The sequence below is a fragment of the Manis pentadactyla genome, chromosome 8 (genome assembly GCF_030020395.1).
Source record: "Manis pentadactyla isolate mManPen7 chromosome 8, mManPen7.hap1, whole genome shotgun sequence".
Taxonomy (NCBI): Eukaryota; Metazoa; Chordata; class Mammalia; order Pholidota; family Manidae; genus Manis; species Manis pentadactyla.
The window spans coordinates 29,569,755-29,585,824 of NC_080026.1; the positions used below are offsets into that span (position 1 = coordinate 29,569,755).

General features: G+C 34.7%; 1 protein-coding gene across 1 annotated transcript in view; it reads left to right on the top strand.

Annotated features, from left to right (window-relative positions):
* LRP1B (LDL receptor related protein 1B) overlaps positions 1-16,070 on the top strand; it is a 1,911,502-nt gene that overhangs the window by 1,425,013 nt on the left and 470,419 nt on the right. Inside the window, exons 38-41 of the mRNA XM_057505633.1 lie at positions 8,051-8,177; positions 8,319-8,470; positions 8,763-8,887; positions 10,056-10,427. Of these exons, the coding sequence (XP_057361616.1) occupies positions 8,051-8,177; positions 8,319-8,470; positions 8,763-8,887; positions 10,056-10,427 (776 nt within the window). The remainder of the gene's footprint in view (positions 1-8,050; positions 8,178-8,318; positions 8,471-8,762; positions 8,888-10,055; positions 10,428-16,070) is intronic.

The window sequence follows — 16,070 nt, forward strand, 5'->3', positions numbered from 1 at the left end:
TAAGATGACATAGAGAAGGCACTACAGGCCTGGGTTAGTAAAGCTGGAGTGCACTTCCTGGCTTGAACCTTTATCAGCAATGTAACTGTGGACCATTAATTTCCTGAGCCACAATTTCCCTAGCCATCAGAATTAGAGCTGAATATCTTAATTTAGGCTGATAAGGCCTACTCATTTGAAATAACATTTTAATTACTCATCTAATGCATATGAAAGCAGATTACTATTAACTAAAAGGTGCGAGATTGGATTAAAGATGGTGGCGTGAGAGGAGAGACAGAGGCTTCCTCCTAAAACTGGATACAACTAGAAAATTTAATTGGCGCAACTAATCCTGAGAGCGCAACAGGAAAGAGGAAGCGTCAGACTGCACACACCTGGAGAAAAGAACAGACCTCAGCAAATGGGGTAATGTACCAGAGCTGTGGCTCTGTGGGACCCGAGACCTTCCCCCACCCCAGGTCACCGGCAGGAGGAAGAGAAATGGGGCAGGGAGGGAGAGGAAGGCTTGGGACTGCTGAATACCTAGCTCCGGAGATCTGCGCTGGGAGCACAAACCTACATTTCACGGTGCTTTCATGAGACTCGCATGACTACTGGGTTGGAAAGTTAATACAGGCAGAGTTCCTGGGGAGACTGTGATTCTGGCCGCTTGTGGAAAGCAGGGATCCATATCTGGCTGCTCTGGGACAAAAATTTATACCTGTGTGACTGGACCACTGGCTCAGGCAGTGGAGACAGGCACAGCATCCAGGAGGCGGGGAACAGCTCTTTCCTACCCCCAGTACCGCTCCCTTGCAACCCCCGACATTGCTTCAGGGGCTCAGCAGCTCCAGAATAGAGCTTCCGGACACTAGAGGGCGCCATATACAAACATGAAATGCCAAAGGAATCTTGTCCAGAGTAAAATTGTTAATACAACTCCCGAGAAAGATTTAAATGATATGGACCTCGTGACTCTTCCTGAAAGGGAGTTCAAAATAAAAATAATTAACATTCTAATGGAGGTACGGAAAGACATCCAAGAACTCAGGACTGAATTCAGGTCAGAGATCCAATCTTTAAAGAACAAGATGGAGGGTATTAAAAGCAGGTTGGATATGGTGGGGGAGACAAAAAATGAAATAGAAACTAGAGAAAAGGAATACAAAGAAGCTGAGGCACAGAGAGAAAAAAGGATCTCCAAAAATGAAAGAATATTGAGAGAACTGTGTGACCAATCCAAGCGGAACAATATTCGCATTATACGGATATCAGAAGAAGAAGAGAGAGAAAAAGGGATAGAAAGTGTCTTTGAGGAGGTAGTTGCTGAAAACTTCCCCAGTCTCGGGAAGGAGATAGTCTCTCAGGCCATGGAGATCCACATATGCCCCTACACAAAGGGCCCAAGGAAGACAACACCAAGACACATAGTAATTAAAATGGGAAAGATCAAGGATAAGGACAGACTGTTAAAAGCAGCCAGAGGCAGAAATAAGATCACGTACAAAGGAAAGCTCATCAGATTAACAACAGACTTCTCAGCAGAAACCTTACGGGCCAGAAGGGAGTGGCATGATGTATTAAATGCCATGAAGCAGAAGGGCCTGGAACCAAGATTACTTTATCTGGCAAGATTATCATTTAAATTTGAAGGAGGGATTAAACAGTTACCAGAGAAGCAAAAACTGAGAGAGTATACCTCTCACAGACCATCTCTGCAGTCTATTTTGGAGGGACTGCTATAGATGGAAGTGTTCCTAGGGTTGGATAGCTGTCAACAGAGGTAGTAAAATTATGGTATGGTGGGTGGAGCAGCTGATTGCTAGGCCAATGCAAAATTAAATTGACTATCCCCAAAGCCAATCAAGAGATAGAGAAAAAGTACAGAATCTGATACCTAATATATAAAGAATGAAGGAGGAAACAAAAGGAGGAGAAATAGAAAAGAACCTTTAGAGTGTGTTTGTAACAGTATACTAAGTGAGTTAAGTTAGACTCTTACATAGTAAGGAAAGTAACCTGGAACCTTTGGTAACCATGAACCTAAAGCCTGAAATGGCAATAAGTACATGCCTATCGATAATCACCCTAAATGTAAATGGACTGAATGCACCAATAAAAAGACATAGAGTCACTGAATGGATAAAAAAACAAGACCCATCTATATGCTGCTTACAAGAGACTCACCTCAAACCCAAAGACATGCACAGACTAAAAGTCAAGGGATAGAAAAAGATATTTCATGCAAACAATAGGGAGAAAAAAGCAGGCATTGCATTACTAGTATCAGACAAAATAGACTTCAAAACAAAGAAAGTAACAAGAGATAAAAAGGACATTACATAATGATAAAGGGCTCAGTCCAACAAGAGGATATAACCATTATAAATATATATGCACCCAACAAAGGAGTACCAGCATATATGAAACAAATACTAACAGAACTAAAGGAGGAAATAGACTGAAACGCATTCATTTTAGGAGACTTCAACACACCATTCACTCCAAAGAACAGATCCACCAGACAGAAAATAAGTAAGGACACAGAGGCACTGAACAACACACGAGAACAGATGGACCTAATAGACATCTATAGAACTCTACACCCAAAAGCAACAGGATACACATTCTTCTCAAGTGCACATGGAACATTCTCCAGAATAGACCACATACTAGGCCACAAAAAAGCCTAAGTAAATTCCAAAAGATTGAAATCCTATCAACCAACTTTTTCAGACCACAAAGGTATAAAACTAGAAATAAACTGTTCAAAGAAAGCAAAAAGGCTCACAAACACATGGAGGCTTAACAACACGCTTCTAAATAGTCAATGGATCAATGACCAAATTAAAATGGAGATCCAGCAATATATGGAAATAAATAACAACAACAACACAAAGCCCCAACTTCTGTGGGATGCAGCGAAAGCAGTCTTAAGAGGAAAGTATATGCCAATCCAGGCATATTTAGAGAAGGAAGAACAATCCCAAATGAATGGTCTAATGTCACAATTATCTAAATTGGAAAAAGAAGAACAAATGATGCCTAAAGTCAGCAGAAGGAGGGACATAATAAAGATCAGAGAAGAAATAAACAAAATTGAGAAGAATAAAACAATAGAAAAAAATCAATGAAACCAAGAGCTGGTTCTTTGAGAAAATAAACAAAATAGATGAGCCTCTAGCCAAACTTATTAAGAGAAAAAGAGAATCAACACACATCAACAGAATCAGAAATGAGAAAGGAAACATCACGACAGACCCAACAGAAATACAAAGAATTATTAGAGACTACTATGAAAATCTATATGCTAAGAAGCTGGAAAACCTTGAAGAAATGGACAACTTCCTAGAAAAATACAACCTTCCAAGACTGACCAAGGAAGAAACACAAAAGTTAAACAAACTAATTACAAGCAAAGAAATAGAAAGGTAATCAAAAAACTAACCAAGAACAAAACCCCAGAGCCAGATGGATTTACCTCGGAATTTTATCAGACACACAGAGAAGACATAATACCCATTCTCCTTAAAGTATTCCAAAAAATGGAAGAGGAGGGAATACTCCCAAACTCATTCTATGAAGCCAACATCACCCTAATACCAAAACCAGGCAAAGACCCCACCAAAAAAGAAAATTACACACCAATATCCCTGATGAATGTAGATGCAAAAATACTCAATAAAATATTAGCAAACCGAATTCAAAAGTATACCAAAGGATCATACACCATGACCAAGTGGGATTCATCCCAGGGATGCAAGGATGGTACAACATTCGAAAATCCATCAACATCATCCACCACATCAACAAAAAGAAAGACAAAAACCACATGATCATCTCCATAGATGCTGAAAAAGCATTCGACAAAATTCAACATTCATTCATGATAAAAACTCTCAGCAAAATGGGTATAGAGGGCAAGTACCTCAACATAATAAAGGCCATATATGATAAACCCACAGCCAACATCATACTGAACAGCGAGAAGCTGAAAGCTTTTCCTCTGAGATCGGGAACTAGACAGGGATGCCCACTCTCCCCGCTGTTATTTAACATAGTACTGGAGGTCCTAGCCATGGCAATTAGACAAAACAAAGAAATACAGGGATTCCACATTGGTAAAGAAGAAGTTAAACCATCACTATTCGCAGATGACATGATATTGTACATAAAAAACCCTAAAGACTCCACTCCAAAACTACCAGAACTGATATCAGAATTCACCAAAGTTGCAGGATACAAAATTAACACACAGAAATCTGTGGCTTTCCTATACACTAACAAAGAACCAGTAGAAAGAGAAATCAGGAAAACAACTCCATTCACAATTGCATCAAAAAGAATAAAATACCTAGGAATAAACCTAACCAAAGAAGTGAAAGATCTGTACTCTGAAAACTATAAAACACTCTTAAGAGAAGTTAAAGAGGACACTAACAAATGGAAACTCATCCCATGCTCGTGGCTAGGAAGAATTAATATTATCAAAATGACCATCCTGCCCAAAGCAATATACAGATTTGATGCAATCCCTATCAAATTACCAGCAACATTCTTCAACGAACTGGAACAAATAATTCAAAAATTCATATGGAAACACCAAAGACCCCGAATAGCCAAAGCAATCCTGAGAAAGAAGAATAAAGTAGGGGGGATCTCACTCCCCAACTTCAAGCTCTACTACAAAGCCATAGTAATCAAGACAATTTGGTACTGGCACAAGAACAGAGCCACAGACCAGTGGAACAGATTAGAGACTCCAGACATTAACCCAAACATATATGGTCAATCAATATTTGATAAAGGAGCCATAGACATACAATGGCAAAATGACAGTCTCTTCAACAGATGGTGCTGGCAAAACTGGACAGCTACATGTAGGAGAATGAAACCGGATCACTGTCTAACCCCATACACAAAAGTAAATTCAAAATGGATCAAAGACCTGAATGTAAGTCATGAAACCATAAAACTCTTAGTAAAAAACATAGCAAAAAATCTCTTGGACATAAACATTAGCGACTTCTTCATGAATATATATCCCCAGGCAAGGTAAATAAAAGCAAAAATGAACAGGTTGGTCTATATCAAGCTGAAAAGCTTCTGTACAGCAAAAGACACCATCAATAGAACAAAGAGGTACCCTACAGTATGGGAGAATATATTTGTAAATGACAGATCCGATAAAGGCTTGACATCCCAAATATATAAAGAGCTCACCCACCTCAACAAACAAAAAACAAATAATCCAATTAAATAATGGGCAGAGGAACTGAACAGACAGTTCTCCAAAAAAGAAACACAGATGACCAGCAGACACATGAAAAGATGCTCCACATCGCTAATTATCAGAGAAATGCAAATTAAAACTACAATGAGATATCACCTCACACCAGTAAGGATGGCCACCATCCAAAAGACAAACAACAACAAATGTTGACGAGGTTGCGGAGAAAGGGGAACCCTCCTACACTGCTGGTGGGAATGTAAATTAGTTGAATCATTGTGGAAAGCAGTACGGAGGTTTCTCAAAATGTTCAAAATAGACTTACTCTTTGACCCAGGAATTCCAATTCTAGGTATTTACCCTAAGGATGCAGCACTCCAGTTTGAAATAGACAGATGCACCCCTATGTTTATTACAGCACTATTTACAGTAGCCAAGAATTGGAAGCAACCTAAGTGTCCATCAGTTGATGAATGGATAAAGAAGATGTGGTACATATACACAATGGAATATTATTCAGCCATACGAAGAAAACAAACCCTACCATTTGCAACAACATGGATGGAGCTAGAGGATATTATGCTCAGTGAAATAAGCCAAGTGGAGAGAAACAAATACCAAATGATTTCACTCATCTGTGGAGTATAAGAACAAAAGAAAAACTGAAGGAACAAAACAGCAGCAGAATCACAGAACCCAAGAATGGACTAAGAGTTACCAAAGGGAAAAAGACTGGGGAGAATGGGAGGGTAGGGAGGGATAAGGGTGGGTTAGAAGAAAGGGGGTATTATGATTACCATGTATAATGTGTTGGGTGGGGAAAGGGGAGGGCTTTGCAACACAGAGAAGACAAGTAGTGATTCTACAACATCTTACTGTGCTGATGGACAGTGAGTGTAATGAGGTTTGTGGGGGGGACTTGGGGTACGGGAGAGCCTAGTAAACATAATGTTCTTCAAAAAATAATAATAAATAAAAAGATATATATACATAAAAAGAAAATATTGAGATGGAGGAATTTTAGATCCTGAAAGAAATGAGGAAAAATTTGAATGACACAAAAAACTGCTAATAAACTGAATCTCTAAAAGACTGAAAAAAAAAAGGTGCATATATACATTTCCTTCCATATATGAACTCTAGAGCGTATTAAAAGTAGATGACAAGAATCAGATTGAATAAGTAAGCATGTCTGCCCTCACTCCTAAAATGCCTCCTTCACAGAATAACATCCCCTGCCATTTTAAGATAATAACTGCCTACTTATGTTAAGAGTATCATTAATGCTAAAATGTGTCCTTAAAAAGTTTAATGCAGCAACAAATTTTACCTCCGTTATTTAATTTTTAGTATTTTTTAATACCATTAGAATCTCCCTTTGAGCTTTACATGTTTTAACTTTGATACAAATGCACATGGTTTTTCCGGCCTATTTCAACCTAGATTTGACCAATAAAATATTAGTTGGATTTCCTTCTACAAAGTTTTTTCTTTCTGATTTATAGAGCTTATAAATATGAATGAAAGGTTCTTCAGGATTAATATACTTGGAATCCTAGCCACACCTCTTTTTCTGTCTGATTGTAAAAGTCCAACACCTTTATTTATACAGCATTTTCACAGAAAAAAAATCAGCTTTTATAATAAATCAAAACAACACGCATAAAGAGAATACATATATTTTTATGTAGTTTATTTAAGTATCTTTTTTTCATGGATAAGTAATTACTTTGGTAACTCTTTGAGGAGATACAAAATAGAAATGTAGGTCTTTGATTTTTTTATTTGCAATCTCACTTTCTTTTATTGTGTCTGAATACTTATATGTATACAAAAATATGCACAGAATACACACCCATTTTTTCCTGAAAGAATAAATGATTGCATATTTTCTAAACTCTAGTCATTGATGTTATCTGACAATTGAATAAAGACCAGTGGTATTAACTTTAAAGAATAGTTCCTACTTACCTGAAAGCATGGACTTTTACATTGCAATATAAATATTGTATATGTTGAATAAATGAGTGAACCAGCATGGATTATATACATTTCAGTTTTTGATGTTTAATTTCAACACACTCTGGATTTTCTTTCTATATTTCATTTTCTTCCATATTCCTTCTATAATTTATATTATGAGATTACTAAAATAGGAATGTCTGTTTCTGTATGAATACACTTTTTAAGATGGTGTCCCAAGATCATTTACAAAATCAACATTTGAAGTCTAAATGGACAGAATTGAAAGTTATAATTTATTCATGTATATATTCATGAGTTAAATATTTACCTACCACTAATTTTTATTTTTATTTTTTTCTAATCACCTAGTGCTGTAGGTGTCATACTGAATGTAAAAGAGAAAAGTCTACTGTTCTCATTGATCTTACACTCTAGTGGAGGCAAAAATATTATAATAAGAAATAACACTGTAAAGAAATATGTGTAAATTTGCTATTCTAATCCATGCTATGAAGCCCAGTACATAGTGCAATGCTCAGAGAGAACACAGAAGGCTTCTTGAAGGAAATGATGTTTGAAATATGAAAAATGGGAACAAATTAGTCAAGCAAGTTAGAGAAGAGCATTTCAGACAGAGCAGAATTTACAAGAAGTATTTTGACTGGATTTTTAATCCATTCCCATGATTTCTATAAATGACTAAATATTTTTTATGATAAAAAATTAATTGCAAACATAAACACAGAGGTATATATATTGATATCAAAATGTATTATTTTTGTTCTGTTGGTATGAATGTGACTGCTTTAGTATTTTTAATAATTTTTTTGGTGTTTATCTGTATATTATTATAAATCAACAATTTAATTTCAGCTATTTGTTCTGGACTGAATGGGGACAGATGCCCTGCATTGGGAAGGCTCGCTTAGATGGCTCAGAGAAGGTTGTCCTTGTAAGCATGGGAGTAGCATGGCCGAATGGTATCTCCATCGACTATGAGGTCTGTCAAATTTATTTTTTTAAGGATTGAAAGTATGTTTACTGCCAACTTGCACTAGTCCACTCTTAGTGTTCTCTTATTTTCTTAATAAAACACATAATCAAAACCAGCTTTTAATACTACTTTTCAATCAATCTTTAGGAAAATACATTGTACTGGTGTGATGCTCGAACAGACAGGATAGAAAGAATCGACCTTGAGACAGGAGGAAATCGTGAGATGGTGCTGTCAGGGGGCAATGTGGATATGTTTTCAGTTGCAGTCTTTGGGGCTTACATCTACTGGTCTGACAGGTAATTTATTTTTTCATAAGTGTTTGAGTCTCAAAATGTTATTTCAGTCCCAGTTGCTTTACCCTTGCAGGATTAGCCATTCCTTTGCAAGGTCACAAAAAAAGATCTCGCCAAGCCATGTAATTTCCCAGGGAGGCAGGCACTCTTTCTATTCCAAACTCAAGGGTTTCAATGACAGACTAAAGTTGGTTTATTTCCCTTCTGCTGGGCCATCTGTTTCTTCAGCTTAAATAACTGGCTTGATTTGAATTAGTTAAAGATTGCTGATCATGTATGTTCAACTTTATGGCAGAGCACACGCCAACGGGTCCATCAGAAGAGGCCCCAAGAATGATGCCACAGAAACCGTAACCATGAGAACAGGTCTTGGAGTCAACCTGAAGGAGGTTAAAATCTTTAACCGAGTAAGAGAGAAAGGTCAGCATTCATATAATAAATGCAGTTTATGTTATTTCTTGCCTTTTTTTAAATAATATTTATCAAACTTAAGTTAGGGATTAATTCTTTTTATGACTCTAAAATCTCAAAACTCTATTTTTTATACATCTAACTTCCTACAAAAATCCAATAATAGCCAATGAAATGAATATATAATAGTTCATATCTAGATTTATTTGCCTAGGACCATAAAAGAATATGAACATATTACATAACTGGAACATCTTCAGTGTAGTTTTGGGCTAAGTAATATAGAAAAACTTGATAAAAAAAAAAATATATATATGTATATATACATACACACAACAAAAATTATAAAACACAATTAGGTATTAGGGAGTAAAAAAGAGACAATATGTTTGTTTGGATTACATCTTACTATACAGTGACTATGGCTCCAGAAGGTTGTTTTGGTGTGAAATATGTTCAAAGTCATCACTTCCTTAAAATATGTATTTTGAAACTAATGTGACAGTGATGTGGATTATTTTTAATTAATTAGCTCCACTAAAATTACAATTGGAGTAAATTATAATTAATTTCCTTGACACTAAACACATGTAAAATAATTTTGGATTCATAGAGGAGAATTAGCCTGAAGAGAAATCGTGATAGCATATCACATCTTCCTTCAAAACTAAAGCAAAAAACTTCTAATGTCCAGTATGCTTTGAAGGTTAGGTACATTGAAGTCATCAGTTTTTCTGATATTTTTTGTATTTTTATAGAAAGATTTTAAAAACAGTGCATGTTTTCTTCATGAATTTAGTTCATGTTTTGAGCGAATCAGTTACTGTGCCAAAGATTACAGTACATAATACCTATTGTCATATGTTTGAAATTTCAAAAAAGAGTTGTACCCTTAACTGGCTGATTCAGGGAAAATTTTAATGCCCTTGTTTGGATGGTGAGGGAAATGGAAGAATGTGATATTTTAAATAAGAAATCCAAGATTTTAAACTGGTGTGATTTAAAAATTACTATTTCACTTGCTTGATATTTTTTACCGACAAGTCTAGAAATTAAGAATAAGAAACCAGAATATTCAACATTAAATATTCAACATTTCTGTAAGAAAAGAAACATTTGAAAATAAAAGAAAAACTACAGATGTGTGTGTGTATCTTTATCTTCTTCTCCTCCTCAGGGACCAATGTTTGTGCCAAGGACAATGGTGGATGTCAGCAACTCTGTCTTTACCGAGGAAATTCCCGGAGAACTTGCACTTGTGCCCATGGATATTTGGCAGAGGATGGAGTTACTTGCCTAAGGCATGAAGGCTATTTGCTCTATTCAGGGAGAACAATATTAAAAAGTATACATCTTTCTGATGAAAACAATTTAAATTCACCAATAAGGCCATATGAGAATCCACATTATTTCAAGAATGTCATAGCCTTGGCTTTTGATTATAACCAAAGAAGAAAAGGCACCAACCGGATCTTTTACAGCGATGCACACTTTGGAAACATACAGCTTATTAAAGATAACTGGGAAGACAGACAAATAATTGTTGAAAGTAAGTACAACAATTTTTTTTTAATTATTTGGTAGAAATGAGCTTCATTTGGATGTAAAGAAATTACAGTGGTAATTGCATGTAGCAATTACAGTTTCTTAGAGTTTGTATTCAAGAATAAATACAGCTATATTATCTGGACCCCCAAAGTCAAAGAAGCAATTAACTGCTAGCATGTGAAGAATGCAAATTATGATTATTAGCTTCTAATCTTGGAACTTTCAATTTGTTCCTTTATAATGTTTCTTATATATAAGTATATTACAATTCATGGAAAATAATTTTTCAATATAAAACTATACTAATTTTATTTTCTTTCAGTGGGTATAATTATATCTTTAAGAATATCCTACTTAATTATATTCAGTGAGTAGTATTTTCTCATACTCAGAGACTTTATATTTATATATACATATATAGTTACACACACACACACACACACAGGTGTGTGTGTGTGTGTGTGTGTGTGTGTATAGAGAGAGCAATCTTGATAGGAAAATGTTATCAGAAATTTAATCTAATATTTTAAAATATTTTATAGGACATAATCAACAAATACAATTTTGTATGGATTCTCCATATAATACAGAGAAACTTCTCTCCTATCAGCCAACTTTTAAAAGGATTTTCTTTATACTCTTCATATAACTTCTTTCTTTTCTCTATCTCTATGTGATTTCCATATATCATCCACTTTTCCAATTTCACTATGTTGAGGTCAGTCTTTTTCATTACTTTTTAAATTGCAAAATGATATATAAATTTATTTTAAATATTTAAGTAATACGATTTTAAAAATATAATTTCTGCCTCTCACTGCATCCATACCATTAATTTAACCTTAATTGACAGCTGTTATGCCTACGTAATTTTCTTTGTGTCATTTGTAATTACAAAAATGGAATGCATTATTCAGCTGCTTTATTTTCACTTGCCAAATATCCTGAAAAGCTTTTATTTCAGTACATAAGACTGTCCTATTCTTTTGAAAGCCTATACCTAACTCCATACTAAAGGTAAACTATTTCATTTAACCATTTTATTAGTTATAAGCATTTAGGTTATTTCTGGTATCTCATCATTACCTACAATATCCCAATGAACATTTGTGCATATAAATATGTTTATTCATACATGTGAATATAGTTCATTATAACAGAATCCTAGAAACAGAATTGCAAAATCAGTCAGTGTTTATTTTTTTATAGCTGGTCAAATTTCAATCCAAAAAGACTATATCAGTTTGTGTTTTCAATGTTCTATGAAAAGGCCTATTTTCTCACACTCTTGCTAACAGTGATTTTATAATTTTTATTAGCTTTTTACTATTTAATACATAAACAAGCCAAGTTATGTTAAAATATGTTTACCTAACACCTAGTGAAATGAAACATCTACTTGTATATTTGCTCATATAAAAAAATGTATATTTTAGGTCAATCTTCATATTGTACATTGCCATCTCATGCCGTGCTTACCACTGTTCATTTTGTTCTTTAAACATTTAATCTCCTTCACAATTCTCTTTGCCTACTCAAATCCTACTCAACTTTTCCAAATCAGTTCAAGCATAGTGTAACTCCAGGGGGAAAATCCCAGGGCAAAATACCTTTGAAACTGAAATTATTCCAAGGGAGAAATAAAATGGCAGAAACCCATTTATTTCTTGCAAGCAGTCCACTTCAGCTCCGCTGTGTCTCTAGCGACCTGGCTGCAGAAGAAGAGGCCCCACCCAACCTCTCCTGTCTAGATAAGCCCTTGCTCACCCTTGTGATTACCTATTGATATGGAGATAAACTACTTCTCTCCACCCCTTGGAAATACCTATTGATATGGAGATGTACTAAGGCCAGGTGAGGGATTCTGGAAATATTGCAATTTTGATAATTTACCTCCTTTCTTTATTCTATATTGCCATCATATTACCATGATTATTGATAACTTTGTCCCAATTTGTGTATTTCTGAATATGCCATTTTAACTCGTGTGTGTTTGTTTGAAAATGCAACTATAACTGCACCGGTCACAGAGTTCACATATATCTGAGATTTGTTGTTTTCTGGCTATATCTCTTGGAAGCTTATATTACAATACTCTTTGGTCCTCCATTTTCCTAGATGGATAACAATTCAGAGTTGGAAGTGCTCACATTGTATCCACAGTATATTAATAAACATTCATTTTTCTGTGCTCTAGATTGTTTGTGTTCAGGCATCCTTGATGTAAACATGAATATGTGTTCCAGAGATCTTTAGAAACTACAGATTAAGAAGAACACTGTAAGGAAACAAACACTGAAATTCAGTAGAAGCCACAAGATACTAAAGGCCTAGAGAATTAAAAATCAGCTGGGAGAAGGGTGGAAGATGCCACTGAGCTAAATTTAGGATATTTAAAGGATAAATAGGAATCTGTTAGTTACTTGGGGCAAGCAGAGGAGGGAAAGTGGAGAAAGAATAATTCTAGACCTGTGGTCTAAAGTGTGGTTCTCTGGGGTATCCCCAATACATGTTCAAGGAGTCTAAGAGAGCAAACTCATTTCCTAATAATACCAGATAATTGCCTGTTTTTTTTCAGTGTTGACATTTGTACAAATGGCCCCATAGCTGTGGTGACTGAATTGCTGGCAACTTACACTAAGAGAGTGGCACTAAACTATAATAATACTCATTGTATTTTTCATGGCCACTTCATAGCAGAAAAAAAGAAAATCAGATACCCTTAAAAATTTCCTTGAAGAGAGGAAAATATTTTAATGTTATTAAATCTTGATCTTTTGGTACACATCCCTTTAATATTCTGTGTGATAAAATACACATAAGACACTTCTGATGCATTCTGAGGTACAGTGGTTGCCGGTTGCCTGAAGGAAAGCATGTATTTGTGTGATTATTTGGGTTCCTGCTCCTCTTATACAATATCAGTTTTACCTGAAAGAATGAGAAGCAGGCCCACTATAGTTATTCAAACCTCCATGTATGGCAGACGTTTTCTAAAGAATGAATATAATGAGCCTGTCACAAGGCAAATGACCCGCAGTGTTTGTTGCAAATAACAAAAATAAAGCTTTCAAGCAAAATTCAAATTTTGGAAGGCTGGTATCCAGCACAGTAAGCTTGATAGCTTCCCAATACTCAGAAGGATTTTCTAATGAGGTGGGTGGTGATATTACTGATGGGATTTTTTTGGTTGTTGCATAATGAAATGTGTCAACATTTGGAAGATATGCATAACTTTAGAGGGAACCAATATTTTCCAAATGACATGATAAAATCATGCATGGGTAAATGATCCATTCAAAGTGCAAGATAGACCAATGAATTTTAATGTAATGTAGAGTATGAGAGTTCATCACTATGGTTTCTGATTCTATTCTGAAGCTAACCTTTAAGTAAGTACCACTTGTCCTGTATTGGTTTGGTAAGAAAATGTCCAGAATTATCTAAAACAGCTATTAAAACACTCTTCCCTCTTTCGTCATCATTGCTGTGTGAGGCTCGATTTTCTTCACATACTTCAACTAAAACAGCCCAGCGAACAGAATAAAGAAATAGAGGTGAGAACCCAGCTATCTTCTAGTAATCCAGGCACTGAACAGATTTGCAAAAATTTAAAATAATGTTCTCTTCTCATTAACCAAAATATAGCTTTTTTCGTAGATGTTATTTATATTAATATGCAATCAGTTTTTGTCGTTTTAAAAGAAATTGATACATCTTTAAAACAAATGTTTTCAGTTTAAATTTCTAATATAGTAAATAGCTATAGACATGACTCACATATACAAAATTTCACTGGAGCCCTCAATAATATTTAATTAAGAGTGTGAAAATTCTCAGATCAAAAAGATTGCAAAATACTCTCCTAGACTGAGGGGTCAGAAAATTGATAATATGAAGACATAAGAAAGCACAGCATAGATAAGGAGTCACATTATTTGATATGACTAGAACATGGGTTGTAAAGAAAGAATTAGTAAGATGAAAGTAGAGCCCCAGGTACAGCTCCAGTATTGAAATGTTTGGCCTGCCAAAACAAGAAACATTAAAAAAAAAAAGTTTTATTGAGATATAATTTGCATACCATACAATTAACCCATTAAAAACATACAACTCAGTAGTTTTTAGTATGTTACATTATTAATTTTTTAAATAAGTAAATATATATATATATAAATACATAAACATTTATAAATGAATATATGTAAAACACAAAATTGCCATTTTAACTATTTTTAATTGTATAATTCAATGTCATTAGTTATGTTCACAATATTTTGCAACCATTACAGCTATATATATCTAAAACATTTTTATCAGTTCAAACAAAAATTCTGTTTAGTCAGTTACTCCCCATTCCCTCTCCCTGAAGCCCTGGTGATGCTTACTCTACTTTATTTCCCTATGAATTTTCCTATTGTGGATACATCATGTAAGTGGCATCATGCAATATTTGTCCTTTGGTGTATCACTTATTCACTTAGCATAATGTGTTCAAGGTCCACCCATAGTGTAACATGTATCAGAAGTTCATTCCCCTTTTTATGACTAAATAATATTCTATTGCATGTATATACCACCGTTGTTTATCGATTCATCTGTTTATGAACACTTAGGTTGCTTATACCTTTTGGCTACTGTGAAAATGTTGCAGTGAACCTTGCTGTAATATCCAAGATGACTAGTTTTTATTCTATTCAGTAGATGAAGGGAGAAGAACAGTGTTGTACAAGATATATATAATAGGATTTTTGTTTCATGAAGCTCACTCTTGCCATGCTATATTTGATAAAGTTTAAGGGCCATCTCTGAAGATAGATGCCATAGAAGTGTGTTGAAATATTACAGATCCTGTTTTCATTGTGGTAAGTTAAATTGAGAACATAGTAACCGAAGCATACATACAACCAAACCATTCTAATACTATCCAAAATCAAAGCGAGTAGAACCAATATCACATTAGAGGCTATAGACATTAACTCACATATATAGGGAAGAAATGAAACATAATGGCTGAGAGTATGAAATCAGTCATGTTGGGATTCAAATTCTGGTTTGCTATTTATTTCTTGTGTGATACTGGCAATTTCCTCACCTACAAAATGGAAAACCCACTCATAAAGATTTTGTGAATATTTTACGATAAAGGGTAGGTAAAGAACTTACAAATAAGCATGGTTTTATTTAATTTAAAACTTTGTTACTGTATTTGCCACATATTTGTGCATTATTCAGTGTAATTATCTTTGTCCTAAATTATTTTTAAAATATGCATTAGAGTTGTTAAAAAATCAAATAATTACAGTAATTACAGATATGAAGGTAGTCTATTAAGGTCAGACTGGAATTTAAAAATTAATTAAGATTAGTTGACGTTGATAATTTATATGAACTTTTCTAAATACTCTCCTTACCACTCCCCACCCCAGTCAAGAAGTTGCTACTTTAACTGTTGCAATCCTCTCTTGAGGTTTTGAAGGGGAATTCAGTTTGATTTGCCAGTCCAAAAAAACCACAGAAAACAACAAACAACACAAAACAAAACAGTGCCTCCTCAAACCCCAAGATGAGTTATTGGAACACAAAGAACTATAAGTAAGATGTAAAATTCATTTTATCTTGATATTTTATTTTAATGTATCTA